Here is a 20646-nt window from a genome sequence, read left to right as displayed (position 1 = left end):
ATACAACCTGACTTGATAGCACTAAGAGTCAGCTCTCACCTTTTTGTGGAGTCCCACTCCCAACCTGAATTCCATCAGCATGTTGCCTGTCATTTGTCACGTGCTGCTGCTTCCCTTTGAGCTTTCCTCAGTTCTCTTTCCATCAGCCGTAAACTTTTACGAAGGCCTTCTATCTCATTTTCTTTCCGACACATTTCAAGTCGTAGCACAATAGTGCCCTCGTCTACAAGTTTGGTTATTTCTGCAACAGCTGCCTTTGCTATCACAGCCATGATTGCAGCTATTTGTGTACTAAAATAAATAGTGTTAGAAATAAAATCCTCATTGTTACACAGAAACGAATATGCAGTGCTAGTGCCTCTGTGAAATGTTTATAACAGAATCGTTTCTACTATTGTACAGCCAAGCAGCATTGTTTGTGAGAAACAAATACAAAATAAAAAAATTATTTATATATATATATATATATATATATATATATACACTGCTCAAAAAAATAAAGGGAACACTAAAATAACACATCCTAGATCTGAATGAATGAAATAATCTTATTAAATACTTTTTTCTTTACATAGTTGAATGTGCTGACAACAAAATCACACAAAAATGATCAATGGAAATCAAATTTATCAACCCGTGGAGGTCTGGATTTGGAGTCACCCTCAAAATTAAAGTGGAAAACCACACTACAGGCTGATCCAACTTTGATGTAATGTCCTTAAAACAAGTCAAAATGAGGCTCAGTATTGTGTGTGGCCTCCACGTGCCTGTATGACCTCCCTACAACGCCTGGGCATGCTCCTGATGAGGTGGCGGATGGTCTCCTGAGGGATCTCCTCCCAGACCTGGACTAAAGCATCCGCCAACTCCTGGACAGTCTGTGGTGCAACGTGGCGTTGGTGGATGGAGCGAGACATGATGTCCCAGATGTGCTCAATTGGATTCAGGTCTGGGGAACGGGCGGGCCAGTCCATAGCATCAATGCCTTCCTCTTGCAGGAACTGCTGACACACTCCAGCCACATGAGGTCTAGCATTGTCTTGCATTAGGAGGAACCCAGGGCCAACAGCACCAGCATATGGTGCTGGAGGATGTTGCAGGCAGCAGAACGTTCTCCACGGCGTCTCCAGACTCTGTCACGTCTGTCACATGTGCTCAGTGTGAACCTGCTTTCATCTGTGAAGAGCACAGGGCGCCAGTGGCGAATTTGCCAATCTTGGTGTTCTCTGGCAAATGCCAAACGTCCTGCACGGTGTTGGGCTGTAAGCACAACCCCCACCTGTGGACGTCGGGCCCTCATACCACCCTCATGGAGTCTGTTTCTGACCGTTTGAGCAGACACATGCACATTTGTGGCCTGCTGGAGGTCATTTTGCAGGGCTCTGGCAGTGCTCCTCCTGCTCCTCCTTGCACAAAGGCGGAGGTAGCAGTCCTGCTGCTGGGTTGTTGCCCTCCTACGGCCTCCTCCATGTCTCCTGATGTACTGGCCTGTCTCCTGGTAGCGCCTCCATGCTCTGGACACTACGCTGACAGACACAGCAAACCTTCTTGCCACAGCTCGCATTGATGTGCCATCCTGGATGAGCTGCACTACCTGAGCCACTTGTGTGGGTTGTAGACTCCGTCTCATGCTACCACTAGAGTGAAAGCACCGCCAGCATTCAAAAGTGACCAAAACATCAGCCAGGAAGCATAGGAACTGAGAAGTGGTCTGTGGTCACCACCTGCAAAACCAGTCCTTTATTGGGGGTGTCTTGCTAATTGCCTATAATTTCCACCTGTTCTATTCCATTTGCGCAACAGCATGTGAAATGTATTGTCAATCAGTGTTGCTTTCTAAGTGGACAGTTTGATTTCACAGAAGTGTGATTGACTTGGAGTTACATTGTGTTGTTTAAGTGTTCCCTTTATTTTTTTGAGCAGTGTATATATATATACCGTACCAGTCAAAAGTTTGGACACACCTACTAATTTCAGGGTTTTTCTTTATTTTGACCATTTTCTACATTGTAGAATAATAGCGAAGACATCAAAACTATGAAATAACACATATGGAATCATGTAGTAACCAAAAAAGTGTTAAACAAATCAAAATATATTTTAAATTTGAAATTCTTCAAATAGTCACCCTTTGCCTTGATGAAAGCTTTGCACACGCTTGGCATTCTCTCAACCAGCTTCATGAGGTAGTCACCTGGAATGCATTTCAATTAACAGGTGTGCCTTCTTAAAAGTGAATTTGTGGAATTTCTCTCCTTAATGCGTTTGAGCCAATCAGTTGTGCTGTGACAAGGTAGTGGGGGGGGGGTCGGACCGCAGCGAAGGAAAAGCAGCCAACAAATGCTCAGCATATGTGGGAACTCCTTCAAGACTGTTGGAAAAGCATTCCAGGTGAAGCTGGTTGAGGGAATGCCAAGAGTGTGCAAAGCTGTCATCAAGGCAAAGGGTGGCTAATATATTTTGATTTGTTTAACACTTTTTTGTTTACTATATGATTCCATATGTGTTATTTCATAGTTTTGATGTCTTCACTATTATTCTACAATGTAAAAAATAGTAAAAATAAAGAAAACCCTTGAATGAGTAGGTGTGTCCAAACTTTTGACTGGTAGTGTATATATATATTTTCCGCAAAAATGGCAACAGAAAGGGTTACCGTAAATCTGTAATAAATGTCCTTATATGATGATATTTCTGTGAAATCAGACACCAACTTGTACAATTATTTGTGAAAACACAAATAAGACAATTATCTTTCTCTGCAGAATAAGTTTATTCACAAAAACTAATTAAAAACAGAAAATGCTTTGGTTTATGGAATTGATACAAATAATGACATCTCTAGACAATGCTACTCAGAAGTTATTACATTTGCTTGCTCACAATACCCATGGTTATGCATGAGATGTGATACCTGAGATTTCCATACCTGGGTGTAAATGTACAACTCTTTGTAGATCGAATAAAACCAAGTAAAAATTGTAAGTTAGTTAATAGGTTGAAAATAGCAACAAAAAGTAGGACATTTACAGACGGAGAGAGAGAGAAGTCTGTGGAGGATCAGTTTTCTGAGTAGCCCTGAATCTTAGTGGGACGGGGTTCTAGGCCCAGGCTGAATTATACAGGCAGTATGGAAAATATAACTATATATAAATGATCTGTTTGTATACTAACTGTCCAGATAGAGTCAATGACTATAACATTTACTGGCTTTTATGTCCACCTCTTTCTCTTTATTGTACTTCATATCCTCTCTCTTTCTTTTTCTCCCTTTCACTGCCCTCTTTCTCTCTCCCTCTCTTGATTCCCATGGCAACAGCTTCATCAAAACACATACTGATTGGACTGTTCTTCGTCATGTCTCTCACTCCCCCCTCATCCACATCTCTCCTCCTCTCCATCTCCCCTCCCCACTGTGCCTCCCTTTTGCCTCTGCCCTCATCTTCCCCATCCTCATTCCACCCTCGTTCTGTCTCGCTGACTTTGTCATGCTCTGGCTTTCCTTCCATCTTTCTCTCCTTGTCCTTATCTTGCTGTCCCATAGTCCTGTGTACCTTTCCCTTTCCACTGTCTCCGTCTGTCTCTCTCCTCTCCCTCTGGTGCTGCTGTTGTCTGAGGTTCAGTGCAGTTATTCGGCAGTGATGTGGCTTGGGTGGTACCACTGGCACTGATCTTGCTTGATACACTTTAGGAGTTGTTTGTTGTTTGGACGCGACCAGCACTCTCCCCACCCCTTTTTTAGACCCCACTTTACTATCTATCGCTTCCTTCTCTCCCTCATATTTTTTTGGGCTGTTTATCTGGACCTCTTTCAGTTCTTCCTCTCTTTCCTCTACTATCGTTGGTGTCTGTAGTTTCTCTTTTGTCTCACCTTTCTTCTTCTTCTCTTCCTTATCCGTCTCCTGTTGGACCACACGTATACTATCTCCTTCTTCCTCCCTGATTACCTCTCCCACTTCCATCTCTTTATCTCCCTCCTCATATCCCTCTCCAACAACATCCTTTATTAGATCCATATCTCTTTCTCTTCTCTCTAAAACATGCTGTGCCTCTAGGTCCTGTTTCCGCTTCTCATTATCAATCGACATCTTTTCCACCCCCTCTTCAGCTGCCTCTTTCTCTCCCATGGTATCCACTCCTTCATGCGCTCTCTTCTTCGCCTCTTCTTTTGCACTCATCTCTTCATTTGCCTTACTCTCTCCTTCCTTATCTATCTCTTTCATGATCTCTTTCTGTTGTACTCCAATCATCTCTCCATCTTCTTTGGTTTCTATCACTTCCTCCATAAATGTCCTTCCCTCAGTCTCTCCTTCCCTATCCTTCCTCTCTCCACTTTCCATCATGTCATCCCTCGCTACTATGCTCATCATCTCTTCAGAAATGACCTCTTCCTGCTTTGTGTCCTCTTCTCCTACTTCCCTTTCATCACCTGCTATTCTTTCCTCCTCTTCTTCAATCATTCCTCCTTGTTCCTTCTCCTCCACTTCCACCCTCACCCCCACATCCTTTTCCTCTGTTTTTTCCATCTCCTTTAATACCTCTCTCTCCTCTCCTTTGCCCATATCTCCCTCGCTCTCAGGTGTTGTTTCTTCTCCCTCTTGTTTGTCCCATTCTCCCCCATTTCTATCTTCTCTTTCCTCCATCTCTTCCTCTACCTTCTCCTCTCCATCTTCCTTCTCTTCCTCTCTCTCCCTCTTAGCACCTTTTTCAGGATGCTCCTTTACATCCCCAGCGGAATCTCTAGAAACTTCCTCTGATTGCTCATTGACTATGTTCTCTGGCTCTTTAGCACAGGAAACAATATGACAGGCTGTGAGTAAATGCTCTTTTGGATTTTCTGCCTCAGCTTCGCTCACTGTATCACCATTATAACCCTCTGAAATCACACCTTCTTCAGCACAGTGACTCTTCAGGACCTCTTCCTCGTCTTTGAGCTTCAGGTGAACTCTAGTGTCCTTTCCCTCTGCAGTGGTCTGCAGTGAGGCCTCCTCGCAGTCAGTTGATGCAGATGCTGAAGCGAGGCTCCTCTCAATGTCATCTGGAGTTTCCTCTTCCTCCATGATGCTGGTTTCAACCAAGTGACAACTTTCTTCTATGTCAGTGCTGCAAAGTGAAGGCAATCTATGATGACAAGTAACATTTATCAAGTACATTTATCCTGATCTGCTGTTCTTCACTTTGATTCACTTTATAAATAACCCACCTCTGCTTACCTTTTTGTGCATGTATTCGTCAGGGTGTCTGCCTGGTCTTTCTCCTGGCTGTCTCGATCCTGTTCCATATCCTCCTCCTCAACCAGTTTCATTGCTTCCAGTCTATTCTCTTCTTCAGCCTTGCTATGCCTCAAAACCTCCACTGATGGGTCACAGCAGTCAGGGGAATCAATGTCCAAGTGCTCAGGGGTCATTCTGGCCTCAGAACTTGGAATTGGTCCATCATCAGAGGCACTGTCCAGTTGTTGTGAGGGCATAGGAGGTAGGGACAAACTGTTCTCCAAGTCAGTCTGAGGTCCACTCCATGTCAGTCTGTTGAACACCAAACTAGATGGTAGACTTTTACAAAACATGTCATCATCATCCTCATCATCCTCCTCCTCATCTTCTTTGTCGTAATCATCATCTTCTTCATCCTCTTCTTCTTCAGAGGACGAAGACAGAGCAGGCAGGAAGGGCCGGGACATGTAAGGCAGACTCATTGACTTGTTGGCCCGCCCATACTGATCGATGCTTAGAGGTCTGTGTATGGGCTTTTGTGTTTGCCGGCCTGTTTGTATTTGTGTCTGTGTGTCTACAGGTGGTTGTGTGACAGGGTCTGGTCTGTCATGTGAGAGTCCAGGGGATCTCTGCTCCACCTCGTCCTCATACTCATCATCCCCATGATGAGGCTCCACTGAGAACTCTTGGAACATCTGGGAGGAGAGAGGATGGAGAAGAGAGGTTAGGATCATGACTAAATTATTAAACACACTCACACACAAATGGACACGCACGTGTGCGCACACACACACACACCTGGCTGGAGACACTGCTGTCCATGAGGTCCAGGAATCCAAAAGTATCCTGAAAGTCCAGTGGACAGTCCTGGTCTTGTGCATTGTCCTCCTCCATCAGAGGGAATGGCACATCGATAGCAACTGCATCATTTCTGACACCTGACATATCTGGGGCATCCAGGGCAGTCTGCACAGAGCCTTTCATATCTGAGGAGTAAAGGCAGATGTTACAGATTGACACAAATGTCCTATCCAAGCGATTTCACTCCAACCGGTATCTATAAACCTACTACCATGACTATTGTACTTCCCTTATTACACAAATTATGCTTATTTAAACACATTAATGATTAGACATACCCATGTATTCTCCCTCTTCCTCATCGTTGTCATGGTTCTCTGCATCCTCCTCTCCACCCTCACCCTCACTCTCTACAATCCTCTCCTCTGATGGCTTAGATACACAGTCCCCATTCACTTCCTCTTCTCCTCTTCCTCCTTTTCCTTCAACTTGATCTTCCTCTGCCTCACCTCTCCTCTCCCCCGTTACCTCTTCATCTCTTCTCTTGCCTAGGTCAGTCTTGTCCTCCCCCATAACTTCTACTTGGATGTACCTTTCCCCTTCACCTCCCTCCTGTCTCTCACCCTCCCTTCCCTTCTGTCTCTCACCCTCCCTTCCCTCTCCTTTATCTCCACTCTCCTGTCCTCCTCTATGGTTGCCCCTTTCCGCTCCACCCCCCTGCAGCACCCCAAAGGCCAGGCCTGATGTGATGTGAAGGGGCACTGTGACCGAGAAAGGTCCGGAGATGTGGATCCCTGCCCGCCGGTCGGCTTTGCTGGAGAGTCCTGGGGATCTGGATGGGGGTTGCAGCGCCTCAGTGCTGTTGCCCCCACCACAGTGACTGTCTAGTCGACTGTATATGCCCTGTGTTCCCCCGCCCCCGCTCACTACACTCACACTAGCCCCCTGACCCCTCCGGTAGGTAACAGCATACCCGCTGCCCACACCACCACCACTACTGGATGCCGCTCCCTCCGCACCCCCCTGGGTAGAGGGAGATGGCTGAGCCAGGGGGGACATCACAGTGGAAGGGGCTCGTTGTCTGGAACCTGAGAGGTATTGTAAACATTCACATTAGTCTACACAAAACTGTCATAATTGAACACAGAAAATAAAGGATTCCTTAGCCTCATTCATTTAATTACTATACAAACATATTCACCAACATCTATACAATAAGATAAAGACTGGGTAAACAAGGAAGGAGATGCACCTTCATGCGGATAGGGCACAGAGCTCAGGGAATCCATGCTCTTCGCTGGCCTCAAGATAGTTTTCTCTTTATCTACAGATGGAAGGATGATTGTTAAACTCAAATGAATCATTATTACCATTGCAAAGCCATGCCTTGAATGAAAAGATAATAACATCAGTGTGGCACTAATTCTTATGGGAGTGGGTGCATACCTTTGGCTGAGTTCTTGTTCCTCCGTCTCGGGTCATGGAGTCTGCCTCCTAAATTGAAGATGGACTTCCACTTCCTGCCCTTGAGAGATCCCTTCCTCCTGAAGTAGAGAATGTTACTTATGTTACTCTGGCCTGGATTTTTCTGCACCACTTGACCTGGCCATGTAGGAAAAACTATACATCCTAATACTAACCTATCTATTACCATTACGACCACTAAACGTCTTCCAACCTCAAACACTGTACTGCTACTTATCATCATTCATCATCATCTTGATGATAAATTGGCATAAACTGGCCATGTTTTGGTTCTTTGGTTAATTTGCTTACTTGTCTGTCCCGTCTATGATGGCGTGGTAGGAGCGCATGGCAGGGGGACCGTCCCCTGGGCTGATGTTGCCTACGTGGAATGGAATGGCCCGGAAGAAAGGTTCCTCTGGATTGTGTATAGAGGGAGATGGGAGCGACTTCCGACGCTCCGCAATGCCTTTAATAAGGAGGTGAAGAAGAAAGGGAGGAGATATGAGAGCTTGTGAGTATATATTCTCTATGGCAGAGAGAGAGAGAGAGAGATATATATATATATACCTGAATCAGGAAACAGCTGGGGCACGTGGGTGAGGATGAATTCCACCACGATAGACTGGACCCTCACCTCCATAAAGGCTGCTGTACCGTTAAACCCTGAAGCCTCAATGTCCTTTGACCTGCAAACAACCTCAGAGGATTAAACAACGTTGAACAATGCAAACACACTGTTTTAACTATATCTTCACGTCTTTCTCTCTCATGTACACTACCAGTCAAAAGTTTGGACACACATTCAAGGGTTTTTCTTTATTTTTACATTGTAGAATAATAGTGAAGACCTCAAAACTATGAAATAACACATGGAATCATGTAGTAAACAAAAAAGTGTTAAACAAATCTAAATATATTTTATATTTGAGATTCTTCAAATAGTCACCCTTTGCCTTGATGACAGCTTTGCACACTCTTGGCATTCTCTCAACCAGCTTCATGAGGTAGTCACCTGGAATTAACAGGTGTGCCTTCTTAAGTGTGCCTTCTTAAGTTAATTTGTGGAATTTATTTCCTTCTTAATGCGTTTGAGCCAATCAGTTGTGTTGTGACAAGGTAGGGGGGGGGGGGGATAGCTCTATTTGGTAAAAGACCAAGTCCATATTATGGGCAAGAACAGCTCAAATAAGCAAAGAGAAACGACAGTCCATCATTACTTTAAGACATGAAGGTCAGTCAATGCGGAACATTTCAAGAACTTTGAACGTTTCTTTAAGTGCAGTCGCAAAAACCATCAAGCGCTATGATGAAACTGGCTCTCATGAGGACCGCCACAGGAATGGAATACCCAGAGTTACCTCTGCTGCAGAGGATAAGTTAATTAGAGTTACCAGCCTCAGAAATTGCAGCCCAAATAAATGCTTCACATAGTTCAAGTCACAGACACATCTCAACATCAACTGTTCAGAGGGGACTGTGTGAATCAGGCCTTCATGGTCGAATTGCTGCAAAGAAACCACTACTAAAGGACACCAATAAGAAGAAGAGACCTGCTTGGGCCAAGAAACACGAGCAATGGACATTCGACTGGTGGAAATGTGTCCTTTGGTCTGGAGTCCAAATTGGAGATTTTTGTTTCCAACCGCCGTGTCTTTGTGAGACGCGGTGTGGGTGAACGGATGATCTCAGCATGTGTAGTTCCCACTGTAAAGCATGGAGGAAGAGGTGTTATGGTGTGGGGGTGCTTTTCTGGTGACACGGTCTGTGATTTATTTAGAATTCAAGGCACACTTAACCAGCATGGCTCCACAGCATTCTGCAGTGATACGCCATCCCATCTGGTTTAGGCTTGGTGGGACTATCATTTATTTTTCAACAGGACAATGACCCAACACACCTCCAGGCTGTGTAAGGGCTATTTTACCAAGAAGGAGGAGTGATGGAATACTGCATCAGATGACCTAGCCTCCACAATCCCCCGACCTCAACCCAATTGAGATGGTTTGGGATGAGTCGGACGGCAGAGTGAAGGAAAAGCAGCCAACAAGTGCTCAGCATATGTGGGAACTCCTTCAAGACTGTTGGAAAAGCATTCCAGGTGTAGCTGGTTGAGAGAATGCCAAGAGTGTGCAAAGCTGTCATCAAGGCAAAGGGTGGCTATTTGAAGAATCTCAAATATAAAATATATTTTGATTTGTTTAACACTTTTTTGGTTACTACATGATTCCATATGTGTCATTTCATAGGTTTGATGTCTTCACTATTATTCTACAATGTAGAAAATTGTAAAAATAAAGACAAACCCTTGAATGAGTAGGTGTGTCCAAACTTTTGACTGGTACTCTATTTACACACACACCTGAGAAGGTTTGGTGCCCAAACAATGGCGAGGTTCCGGGAATGCATATTGGTGTGTGAGGAATGAGAAGCCATCTTGACAAGGTGACGCATCAGGAACTCTAGAGTTCTGAGAAACCAGGGGGAGAGAGAAGGGGCAGAAAGAGATGGAAGTGGAATAGTTAGTTAGTTTAAAAACAGTTCGTTTAAAAACATTTGAAACTGTTGGAGAAAAACTACACATGGCCAGAAAAGCAGTGCACAGCCTGAGATATACTAGTAAGTTCAAGAGATATGGTATGAAGCAACACAGAATTTACCTCTAGTTATTAACAGACGGTTGCAGGCCATGTGATATATGAAAACATACAGGAATCATTTATACTTTCTCTATCTATAGTGAGAGAGATGGTTAAATAGTAGAGCTTTACTTGTAATGGGGAGCGGGTAACTCTTTCAGCACATCCTTAATCTTAACCAGCCTCTCCTCCTCCAACTGTATCGCCACAGCTTCCTGATGGGTGAAGAGGTGTGTGAGGTTGATACAAAAAGGCATATGCCATCTTTATGCTGGGTCCCATTCAGTTGGTATGACATGGGAGTAAATGTTTTCTACCTGAACTTAATAAAACAAGACTTATCCATTTAAAAACGCTTTCTCCTTTTTGTTCTTACTGAATGCAACCCTGGTGTCTATACTCGTATCTGAATTACTTTCAAGACAGGTACTCACAGCATATTTGTCATAGAGCTGGTATGTGAGGAGGGGATTGGGTAACTCTCTGAAGTAGGCCTTGCAGACAGAGCTGACACAGTGAATGTCCTGCAGGTACACATCCTTATTGAGATCTGGGGTCCCCTCACTGTCAAACTCACCCCTGTTTGGAGACAAACACATAACATTTCACTGCTGTACACAGGCAAACACACGCACACAAACTCACACACCACACTTACCTTAGTTTCTGTGTGTTGGATGACACCCCAGATAGCCTATAGATCCCATCTACCACCCCATGCTCCTCAATGAATTCACTGCAACTTCGCAGCACCTGGGGAACTGAGAGGGATACAAGACGACAATATTTAGGCTAATATTTAACGTATTCTAGTCAACTGACTGAGGAAACTTGGGACTTACTCTCCTGACAGGAAGTGGACAAGTGGTCCAACAGGTCACAGCCAAACACCTTCTCATTGTTCCCTCCTTTTCTCCGGAGTCTCCGCATCTCTTCTTTTCTCCTGCCGCAACCTCTCGCACATCCAGCCCTGTGGTCAACTCTCTGTGCGTGTATGCGTGTCTGATATATGAATTTTCTGTATGACTTGGTCAAGGGTAACGTGACCATGAGGTGCTCATATACATTTACACTGTGTTGTTTTCTTCATTGCATTTCATTAATTTTATTGTTCCACTCTGTGATGTGCAGTGCTATACTGTGCTATAACGAGCTGTGTTTTAAGGCATTGTGATAGGTCATGCTGTCTTTGTGGCACTCTGCAAAGTATGAAACCAGCAAAATCATCTTCTCAATTAGCGTACACCAACACAACACTTAATTTGATCACTTGTGAGCATCGCTCAAAATCTACAGCACGCATCACTCTTCACTTCCCCTTAATGTCTTCTTCACAAAATAAACAGGCCACACCCTTCACCCCAAAACTCCCAGACTCCCTCTCCGTGCTGTGATTTGGGGACACTTTAAATTCAATAACGCCTAGTCTTCCTATGCTGATGTACACACTGACACCCCTAATCATGGCTCTGGCTGTTCTCCGTGACCGATAAAGGCCTTCTCCTCCCTGCCTCTCGCAGCCATTGTGGCCCTCTCACTGCAGCGGAAGTCAATTGAATTGTACGTCGTTGTGACTGCAGGCCCGTCGTAGAACATGAAGCCTCTGAGCCTGACCCTACCTCTCCATCCCCCTGACCCCTACCATTCCACCCCTAACACACTGTCACTGCTACTCCTCTCAAGTTTCAGAGTGACTTTGAGGTAAAACAAGAATAAGAAAGCGTAAGAAAAAGAGTTGACTGTTCCTACCTTCACTCTGCACCGGCACAACCAAGCTGCAGCAAGCGATGACGTAAGAAACCACTAAACTTCCCCTGTTGACTTCCTGAGTCTCTCTCTCTCTCGCGTTCTCTTTCTGTATATCTCCCCCATTACCTCCGCCTCTGTTGATTGGCAAATCAATGAACCAGTACATCCTTCAAACTACCAATCATATCAATCTATTTCTCTTAACTAATGATCTTTGATTCAGATTACCAGTTTTATACGGTACCAGCGGTCAGTTTAGACAACGCAAAATGTAAAGTATAAACATGTATAGTCTATAACACTGAAACAAATATTTGATTGCCTAGTTTTGAGAAGATATACAGTAACTTAATATTTTAAGGCAGCAGAGTAACTTCTAAAGCTAACTTGGAAAATCAAGTTGAATTGAGTACTTAACCTGACCTGATATGACTGTCCCTTGTGGCAAGAAGTGACATCCCAGATAGTCAAACACTAACTAGACAACACATACTAAATGGCTCCTATATATTATTGATCTAAAAGCACAGATTGACTCTTTCATTAAATCAATTTTATTGACTATAACATGTTTTTTATGATTTTGTGGTAGAAATACACAATGTTACCAGCTGTAAATAAATAGGTTATTAAAATAAAAGTGAGGATCCTTTAACAATCAAACATGAAAACCATTTCACAAATCAATTGGGAGGAAAAGCTTGTCAAAATGTCTCAAAAAACATTCTGTACCACATTGTCACATAAAAAGTGTTTCAGAAAAAACTATGTAATTATGAACTATTTGTTCCATCTGGTCTGAGACTACACTAAACGTGTGTGTGGATCCCCAGGGTATGTGGGTACCACGTACTGAGACACTGGACTCTCTCCTATGTGAGTTCTCTGATGTGACTTCATACCGGAACGCTGGGTAAAGCATTTCCCACACTGTGTGCACTCATATGGCTTCTCCCCGCTGTGGACCACAGCATGTCGGATCAAGTTGCACTGCTTGGTGAAACTCCTGCCACACTGTTCACAGGTGTACGGTTTCTCTCCGGTGTGACTCCGGAGGTGTTCTTTGAGCTGCCAGAAACGTGGGAAGCTCTTCTCACAGAAGGTGCAGCTGAAACGCCTCTCGGTGGGGCCGCCCGACCTCCACTGAGTCCTCATTCTCTTCACCATGTTAAAACTACTGCGACTCAGGCTGTATCCAGAGAAGGTGGAGGCCATGTTTGACCCTGTCATGCACTCACTCATTCTCACTGTTGATTCTGAAGCCCCGTATTGATGCTGCCTTGGCTGTAGAGCTGAACTATTTCCTTCATTATTTGAGTTCAGCCTCTCACTGCTCTCTCCCTCTGGCATCTGTTGTCTAGTCTCATCAGCCAATGTCCTGACATGTCTTTTCATGTGTGCTGTTGCACTGAACATGTTAGCATGTGGTTTCACTATAGAAGAGTGAAGCGATGGCCCTACATCATCTGTCATAGTAGGAACGGATGGCAACCCACTATGAGATGGGAAAATTGAGATATTCTGAGAGTACTCTTCTGTGGCATGAAAGGAGAAATCTGGGTGGCCATCAGGGTCAGTGTCTCTGCCTGGATCCACAGAGGTCCACAGCTGCCCATCAGTCTCATCCATAACAAACTGGTCAGGTCCTGCCAGGGCCGTGGTCTGATCCAGCGCCTCCTCTTTCTCATCCTTTACCATCACTAGGTCTAGTGAGTCCTTGTCCTCGGCTGACCGGTGCTGTTCTGTGCTGAACACCTCTGAGATCTCTGTAGACATGAGCCGGGGTGTGCCTGGTTCCTCTGGAATATCAGAATTGAGGTAACGTTTCACTGAGTCTTCAGGAGATATGTTGGGTTGTGTGATGAAGTCTTCATTACAGTGCCGTTGCTCAAAAGATAGTGGTTGCTCAGGCTTGGAACCAGACTCTAAGGATTTGGGGATAAACATAAAATAAACATTACAAAAGACCCTTAACAGTTGGAAAACATGACTGCTTTAGAACTGACTGTGTGTGTACGTGTGCTCCATATGCCAGAACATAAAACACCCAACACCAATGTAGCAATTTGGGACGTGCATACCACCACACCCCACCCCCCACAGTCTTCCATAGACAGACAGAGCAGTACCCCTTATGGTTTCACCCACCCTCTCCAGTGACCCTGAGCTCTTCCTGATGGTCAGTCTTCCACACGTCCTCTGCTGTCTCCTCATCTTTGATCAGTATGGGTTCAGTATCCTCTCTCTGCTCCACATCTGTAGGCTGTAACAGGGGACTGAGGTTATTACTCTGGACACACCATGTCTAATGCTTTTCATACTCATGAATCACACAAAAGCGATAAATTATGCTGATATTCCAATAACAGAAATGATCCAACTGGTCTGGTTTCTGTAATCGTAAAAGGTGATGTATCACACCTGGCACTGAGAGTCATCTCTGCCTCTCCACTGTGAGCTACTCCTTTCCTTGTTCAAAACAATCTTGACTGGATATGACAATCTCTCTGTTGACATGGGGTAAAAAACTGGAAAATAATTGTATTCAGTCAAATATTAGGGTTATTCACACATTTGGGATTTTCTTCAGTTGTTCATGCACTCAAATTACTACCTTTTCTCCTGTCTAGTCCTTGTGTCTTCTTCAGCTCGCTCTCCATCATTCGACACTTCCTTTTCAGTACATCAATATCTCGTTGGCTTTGGGTCATTTCCAAACGTATAATGGCACAGCTATCATCTACACGTTTGTTTATTTCTGCTACAGCTGCTTTAGCTAATACCTCCATAATGGATACCAACTGCGACTGAAAACTGCAGCTGGCCATCTTGTCAAACCCAAATGACAGATTTGTACTCTCTGTTTGAAGTCAATAGTCTACAATTTACAAACTAACGTGCAAAAGCAATCCGTAATGTTGATAAATGGCAACAATGTGTGAAGTAGGAGATGCGTGCGCAATTTCAATCGCACTTCCGTTCAATTCGTGACGTCAATATTTATTACCGTAAATATGAGACTGCAACAGCCCTTCAAAATTGGTAGAATTACCACTGGCAAGGCAAATATACTGAACAATAATATAAACGCAACATGCAACAATTTCAACGACTTTACTGAGTTACAGCTCATATAAGGAAATCAGTCAATTGAAATCAATTCATTAGGCCCTAATCTATAGATTTCACATGACTGGGCAGGGGCGCAGCCATGGGTGGGCCTGGGAGGGCATAGGCCCACCCACTTGAGAGCCAGGCCCACCCACTGGGGAGCCATGACCTGCCAATCAGAATGAGTTTTTCTCCACAAAAGGGCTTTATTACAGGCACAAATACTCCTCAGTCTCATCAGCTGTCCGGGTGACTGGTCTCAGACGATCACGCAGGTGAAGAAGCCGGATGTGGAATTTCTGGGCTGGCGTCGTTACACTCGGTCTGCGGTTGTGAGGCTGGTCGAACGTACTGCCAAATTCTTTAAAACTACGTTGGAGGCGGCTTACGGTAGAGAAATTAACATTAAATTCTCTGGCAACAACTCTGGTGGACATTCCTGCAGTCAGCATGCCAATTGCATGCTCCCTCAAAACATGAGACATCTGTGGCATTGTGTTATGTGACAAAACTGCACATTTTAGAGTGGCCTTTTGTCCCAAGCACAAGGTGCACCTGTGTAATGATCATGCAGTTTAATCAGCTTCTTGATATGCCACACCTGTCAGGTGGATGGATTATCTTGGCAAAGGAGAAATGGTCACTAACAGGGATGTAAACAAATTTGTGCACAAAATGAGAAAATAAGCTTTTTGTGCGTTTGGAACATTTCTGGGATCTTTTATTTCAGCTCATGAAACATGGGACTAACACTTTACATGTTGTGTTCATATTTCTGTTCAGTATATATACCAGGTCTATTCTAGTCTGCCTGTAGGGTAGCCCATTCATAGAGCTAACTAACTACCTTTAGCGCCTATTGACAATAGTATCCTCTTCCTGGGGGACTTTTGTTAAGCCCCCCGACACTTGTTCTGAACGTTAACACACCGCTTGCAGTGCGGTTTTGGAAACATAAGGAACGTATCTACCATATCAGAGATTTTTTTTCTATAAAAAAAAAAAGGTTAAATTACAACACACCTATAGTGTTAGGGTTAGTGTTTCTACACGGCCATATCTCCATGTTACAGCGCTTGACAGACTGAAGACAGACTGAAAACAGAGGTGACCACTTGTGCTAATTAGCCACCTATCGCGCTCCGAACACCTTGGTGTAAACGTAACTGGGGAGGAAGTGTAGCGGAAGTGTAGTTCGTCGGCTGGAGGCACACATAGCATATGGATCTGTATAATCTGCTACAGTATGTGTATGTTTTTTATTTGAAAGATTAATTCTGCTGATATTAAAGATAAGGTCCATATGTTTTGAAAACCATTTAGCATGTGATGATTATTGACGTTTCTAAACATTATAACACAGCGTCGGGATTGTAGTTCACAAGGAGCCAGTCGCGGGCGAAGCTAACCGCTGAAAACCCTACGGAGAGCTACATGTAGAGTAGCCATATCTATTGATTAAAGAAAGAAGATGTTTTACGATCTAAAAGAATTTAGATCGTAAAACGTCATGTTTTTTTCAATAGCTTTGGCTACATGTAGGGGAAAAGGCTCAGATGGTTATTAATGCATTACAATGCTATAGATGCATAATGCATGACACACTGTGGTAAAACGTCAAATACTAAAACACTTTCTTCAACCATTCATAAAAACTAATGGTTTATATATGATCAACCTAATGAAACCATTCTGAAAATGTAGATTGCTATTTATTAAAGGAAAAGGGATATAACTTGTCTGACACACAGCTGGGAACAAGGACGATAAGCTAGTTTCATGTTAACTTCAAATAAACTTCATTTAATTATATATTTCCAATAACTATTGTATACTACATGTGTTATAGCTGATTTACATTGAGGTTCTTCTCAAGGTTTTTAAGGCACATACACTCCCCTACGTATTTATTTGGACAGTGAAGTTACATTTTTTAATTTGGCTCTATACTCCAGTATTTTGGATTTGAGATCAAATGTTTTATATGAGGCGACAGTACTGAATGTCACCCTTTACTTTGAGGGTATTTTTATACATACCTGTTTTACTGTTTAGAAATGAATGCACTTCATGTATATACTCCCCCCATTTGAAGGTGTCATAAGTATTTGGGCAAATTCACTTAGTGTATTAAATGTAGTCAAAAGTGTAGTATTTGGTCCCATATTCCTAGCATGCAATGACTACATCAAGCTCGTGACTCTACAAACTTGCTGGATGCATTTGTAGTTTGTTTTAGTTGTGTAACGTATAATGTTGTGCCCAATAGAAATGAATGGTAAATACTGTATTGTGTCATTTTGGGAGTCACTTTTATTGTAAATAAGAATAGAATATGAACACTTCTACATTAATGTGGATGCTACCATGATTACAGATAATCATGAATGAATTAGTGAATAATGATGAGTGAGAAAGTGACAGATGCACAAAGATCATGCCCCCAAAACATGCTAACCTCTCACCATTACCAATAACATGGGAGGTTAGCATTTTGGGGGGGGCATGATATTTATCTTTCTGTAACTTTCTCACTCATCATTATTCAAGATGAATTAATGATTATCCGTAGTCATGGTATTGTTCACAATGTAGAAGGGTTCAGAAACAAATTATATTCTTATTTACAATAAGTGACTCCAAAATGACACAACATAATCCAGAACACAACCAAAACTAACTGCAAATGCATCCAACAAGTTTGTAGAGTCACAAGCTTGATGTAGTCATTGCGTGCTAAGAATATGGGGCCAAATACTAAATGTTAGACATTTCTATACACTATAAGTGAAATTGTCTAAATACTTAAGACACCTTCAAATGCGGGAACTAGATACATACAGTGCTTTCATTTCTAAACGGTAAAACAGATGTATTAAAACACTCAAATAAAAGATGACATTCTGCACTGTCGCCTCATATAAAACATTTGATCTCAAATCCAAAATCCTAGAGTATAGAGCCAAATTAAAAGTTTTAGCTTCACTGTCCAAATAAATACACAGGGGAGTGTAGAAGAAGATAGCGAGTAGTGTTGATTGAGCTACTTTTCACATCGAAAGTGTTGCCGAAAAAGAATGCAATTATGTTCCTATTTGTTCCATCTGGTCTGAGATAACATAAAACTTGTGTGTGGATCCCCAGGGTATGCGGGTGCCACATATTGAGACACTGGACTCTCTCCTATGTGAGTTCTCTGATGTGACTTCATGCTGGAGCGCTGGGTGAAGCATTTCCCACACTGTGTGCACTTGTAGGGCTTCTCCCCACTGTGGACCACAGCATGTCTGATCAGGTTGCACTGCTTGGTGAAACTCCTGCCACACTGTTCGCAGGTGTACGGTTTCTCTCCGGTGTGACTCCGGAGGTGTTCTTTGAGCTGCCAGAAACGTGGGAAGCTCTTCCCACAGAAGGTGCAGCTGAAACGCCTCTCGGTGGGGCCGCCCGACCTCCACTGAGTCCTCATTCTCTTCACCATGTTAAAACTACTGCGACTCAGGCTGTATCCAGAGAAGGTGGAGGTGGTGGCAATGTTTGACCCTGTCATGCATTCACTCAATCTCACTGTTGATTCCGAAGAAGCCCCGTATTGATGCTGCCTTGGCTGTAGAGCTGAACTATTTCCTTCATTATTTGAGTTCAGCCTCTCGCTGCTCTCTCCCTCTGGCATCTGTTGTCTAGTCTCATCAGCCAATGTCCTGACATGTCTTGTCATGTGTTTTGCTACACTGAACATGTTAGCATGTGGTTTCCATAAAGAAGAGTGAAGCGATGGCCCTACATCATCTGTCATTTTAGGAACGGATGGCAGCCCACTATGAGATGGGAAAATTGAGATATTCTGAGAGTACTCTTCTGTTGCATGAAAGGAGAAATCTGGGTGGCCATCAGGGTCAGCGTCTCTGCCTGGATCCACAGAGGTCCACAGCTGCCCATCAGTCTCATCCATAACAAACTGGTCAGGTCCTGCCAGGGCCGTGGTCTGATCCAGCGCCTCCTCTTTCTCATCCTTCACCATCACTAGCTCTAGTGAGTCTTTGTCCTCGGCTGGCCGGTGTTGCTCTGTGCTGAACACCTCTGTAGATGCGAGCTGGGGTGTGCCTGGTTCCTCTGAACGATCAGAATTGGGGTAATGTTCCACTGAGTCTTCAGGAGATATGTTGGGTTGTGTGATAAAGTCCTCATCACAGTGCCGTTGCTCAAAAGATAGTGGTTTCCCAGGCTTGGAACCAGACTCTAAAGATTTGGGGATAAACATAAAATAAACATTACAAAAGACCCTTAACAGTTGGAAAACATGACTGCTTTAGAACTGACTGTGTGTGTACGTGTGCTCCATATGCCAGAACATAAAACACCCAACACCAATGTAGCAATTTGGAACGTGCATACCACCACACCCACACAGTCTTCCATAGACAGACAGAGCAGTACCCCTTATGGTCGCACCCACCCTCTCCAGTGACCCTGAGCTCTTCCTGAGGGTCAGTCTTCCACACGTCCTCTGCTGTCTCCTCATCTTTGATCAGTATGGGTTCAGTCTCCCCTCTCTGCTCCACATCTGTAGGCTGTAACAGGAGACTGAGGTTATTACTCTGGACACAAACCATATCTAACTCTTTTCATACTCATGAATCACACAAAAGCGGTAAATTCTCCTGATATTTCAATAACAGAATTGATCCAAGAGGTCAGGTCTCTGTAATTGTAAAAGGTGATGCATCACACCTGGGGTTGAGAGTCCCCTTCAACAGCCATCTCTCTGTCTCTCCACTGTGAGGTACTCCTCTGCTTGTTCGAAACAATCTTGACTGGATATGAAGTTCTCTCTGATGCCATGGGGTAAAAACCTGGAAAATAATTGTTTTTAGTCAAATATTAGGGCTATTCACACATTTGGGTTTTGCATATGCAATCAATTTTTCATGAATAATAACACATCAACTACCCTTTCGTCTGCGCGTCTTCTTCAGCTCGCTCTCCATCATTTGACACTTCCTTTTCAGTACATCAATATCTCGCTGGCTTTGGGTAATTTCCAAACGTATAACTGCACAGCTATCATCTACACGGTTGTTTATTTCTGCTACAGCTGCTTTAGCTAATACCTCCATTATGGATACAAACTGCTCCTGAAAATTGCAGCTGACCATCTTGTCCAGCCCAGTATTTATTCGGTGTGATTAAGTAAATGTTACAATTTTCTAGCTAGCCAATGTGCAATAAATAATCCGTTTATTTCAAGTTCTCACACTATGGCAAACGTTGATATTGGCCCAATTTGGCATTTGTAAGAGATCGATTTAGGCAAACGATGTTGATAAATGCCAACCATGTTTCAAGTCGGAGATGCGTGCGCAATCGCGCTTCCGTTCTTCTTCTTCATCATCATCATCATCATTATCTTCGGCGTTTAACCGCGGTTGGCATCCAATAAATTGCATTACCGCCCCCAACTGGACTACAATATACATCTATTATACTTTGTGATACAAAATGTGAAAAGGGGAAAAGGAAAAAAACTAAACTAAACAAAACCAATGATATATTCTTTTTAAACACCCATCCAACTAATCCTACACTCAATAAAAACCCACTACCCTATTCCACTATTTTGACCCTATCTGCTCCTGCACCATGCCAGCGGCCTGGGAGGATGGGACACCACC

General features: G+C 43.6%; 3 protein-coding genes across 5 annotated transcripts; all 3 read right to left on the bottom strand.

Annotated features, from left to right (window-relative positions):
* Positions 1 to 2760: 2760 nt before the first annotated feature.
* Positions 2761 to 11930, bottom strand: LOC121535593. 2 transcript variants are annotated; one of them, XM_041842806.1, is made up of 14 exons: positions 11867 to 11909; positions 10960 to 11316; positions 10776 to 10878; positions 10552 to 10696; positions 10250 to 10332; positions 9841 to 9948; positions 8049 to 8167; positions 7791 to 7947; positions 7461 to 7558; positions 7267 to 7338; positions 6353 to 7102; positions 6012 to 6199; positions 5214 to 5908; positions 2761 to 5103 (listed from the first exon to the last, which is right to left on the bottom strand). In XM_041842806.1, the coding sequence occupies exons 2-14, from the start codon at positions 11165 to 11167 to the stop codon at positions 3234 to 3236; spliced, it is 4596 nt and encodes a 1531-aa protein (XP_041698740.1). In that variant the 5' UTR covers positions 11168 to 11316; positions 11867 to 11909; the 3' UTR covers positions 2761 to 3233. The 2 variants fall into 2 exon arrangements, with proteins under 2 accessions (XP_041698740.1, XP_041698739.1); XM_041842805.1 differs by having other exon boundaries at positions 10960 to 11930.
* A 479-nt stretch (positions 11931 to 12409) lies between these two features.
* Positions 12410 to 14909, bottom strand: LOC121535601 (zinc finger and SCAN domain-containing protein 2). 2 transcript variants are annotated; one of them, XM_041842826.2, is made up of 4 exons: positions 14481 to 14909; positions 14288 to 14373; positions 14015 to 14129; positions 12410 to 13791 (listed from the first exon to the last, which is right to left on the bottom strand). In XM_041842826.2, the coding sequence occupies exons 1-4, from the start codon at positions 14692 to 14694 to the stop codon at positions 12671 to 12673; spliced, it is 1536 nt and encodes a 511-aa protein (XP_041698760.1). In that variant the 5' UTR covers positions 14695 to 14909; the 3' UTR covers positions 12410 to 12670. The 2 variants fall into 2 exon arrangements, with proteins under 2 accessions (XP_041698760.1, XP_041698758.1); XM_041842824.2 differs by having other exon boundaries at positions 14288 to 14394; positions 14481 to 14908.
* Positions 14910 to 17492: 2583 nt separating this feature from the next.
* Positions 17493 to 20403, bottom strand: LOC121535595 (zinc finger and SCAN domain-containing protein 2-like). Its single transcript, XM_041842811.2, has 4 exons — positions 19926 to 20403; positions 19706 to 19827; positions 19431 to 19545; positions 17493 to 19213 (listed from the first exon to the last, which is right to left on the bottom strand). The coding sequence occupies exons 1-4, from the start codon at positions 20128 to 20130 to the stop codon at positions 18069 to 18071; spliced, it is 1587 nt and encodes a 528-aa protein (XP_041698745.2). The 5' UTR covers positions 20131 to 20403; the 3' UTR covers positions 17493 to 18068.
* Between the last annotated feature and the right edge of the window lie 243 nt (positions 20404 to 20646).

The sequence above is a fragment of the Coregonus clupeaformis genome, chromosome 21, assembly GCF_020615455.1.
Source record: "Coregonus clupeaformis isolate EN_2021a chromosome 21, ASM2061545v1, whole genome shotgun sequence".
Taxonomy (NCBI): domain Eukaryota; kingdom Metazoa; phylum Chordata; class Actinopteri; order Salmoniformes; family Salmonidae; genus Coregonus; species Coregonus clupeaformis.
The sequence above is the reverse complement of the archived record's forward strand: the minus strand, read 5'-3'. Positions and strand labels throughout refer to the sequence as shown.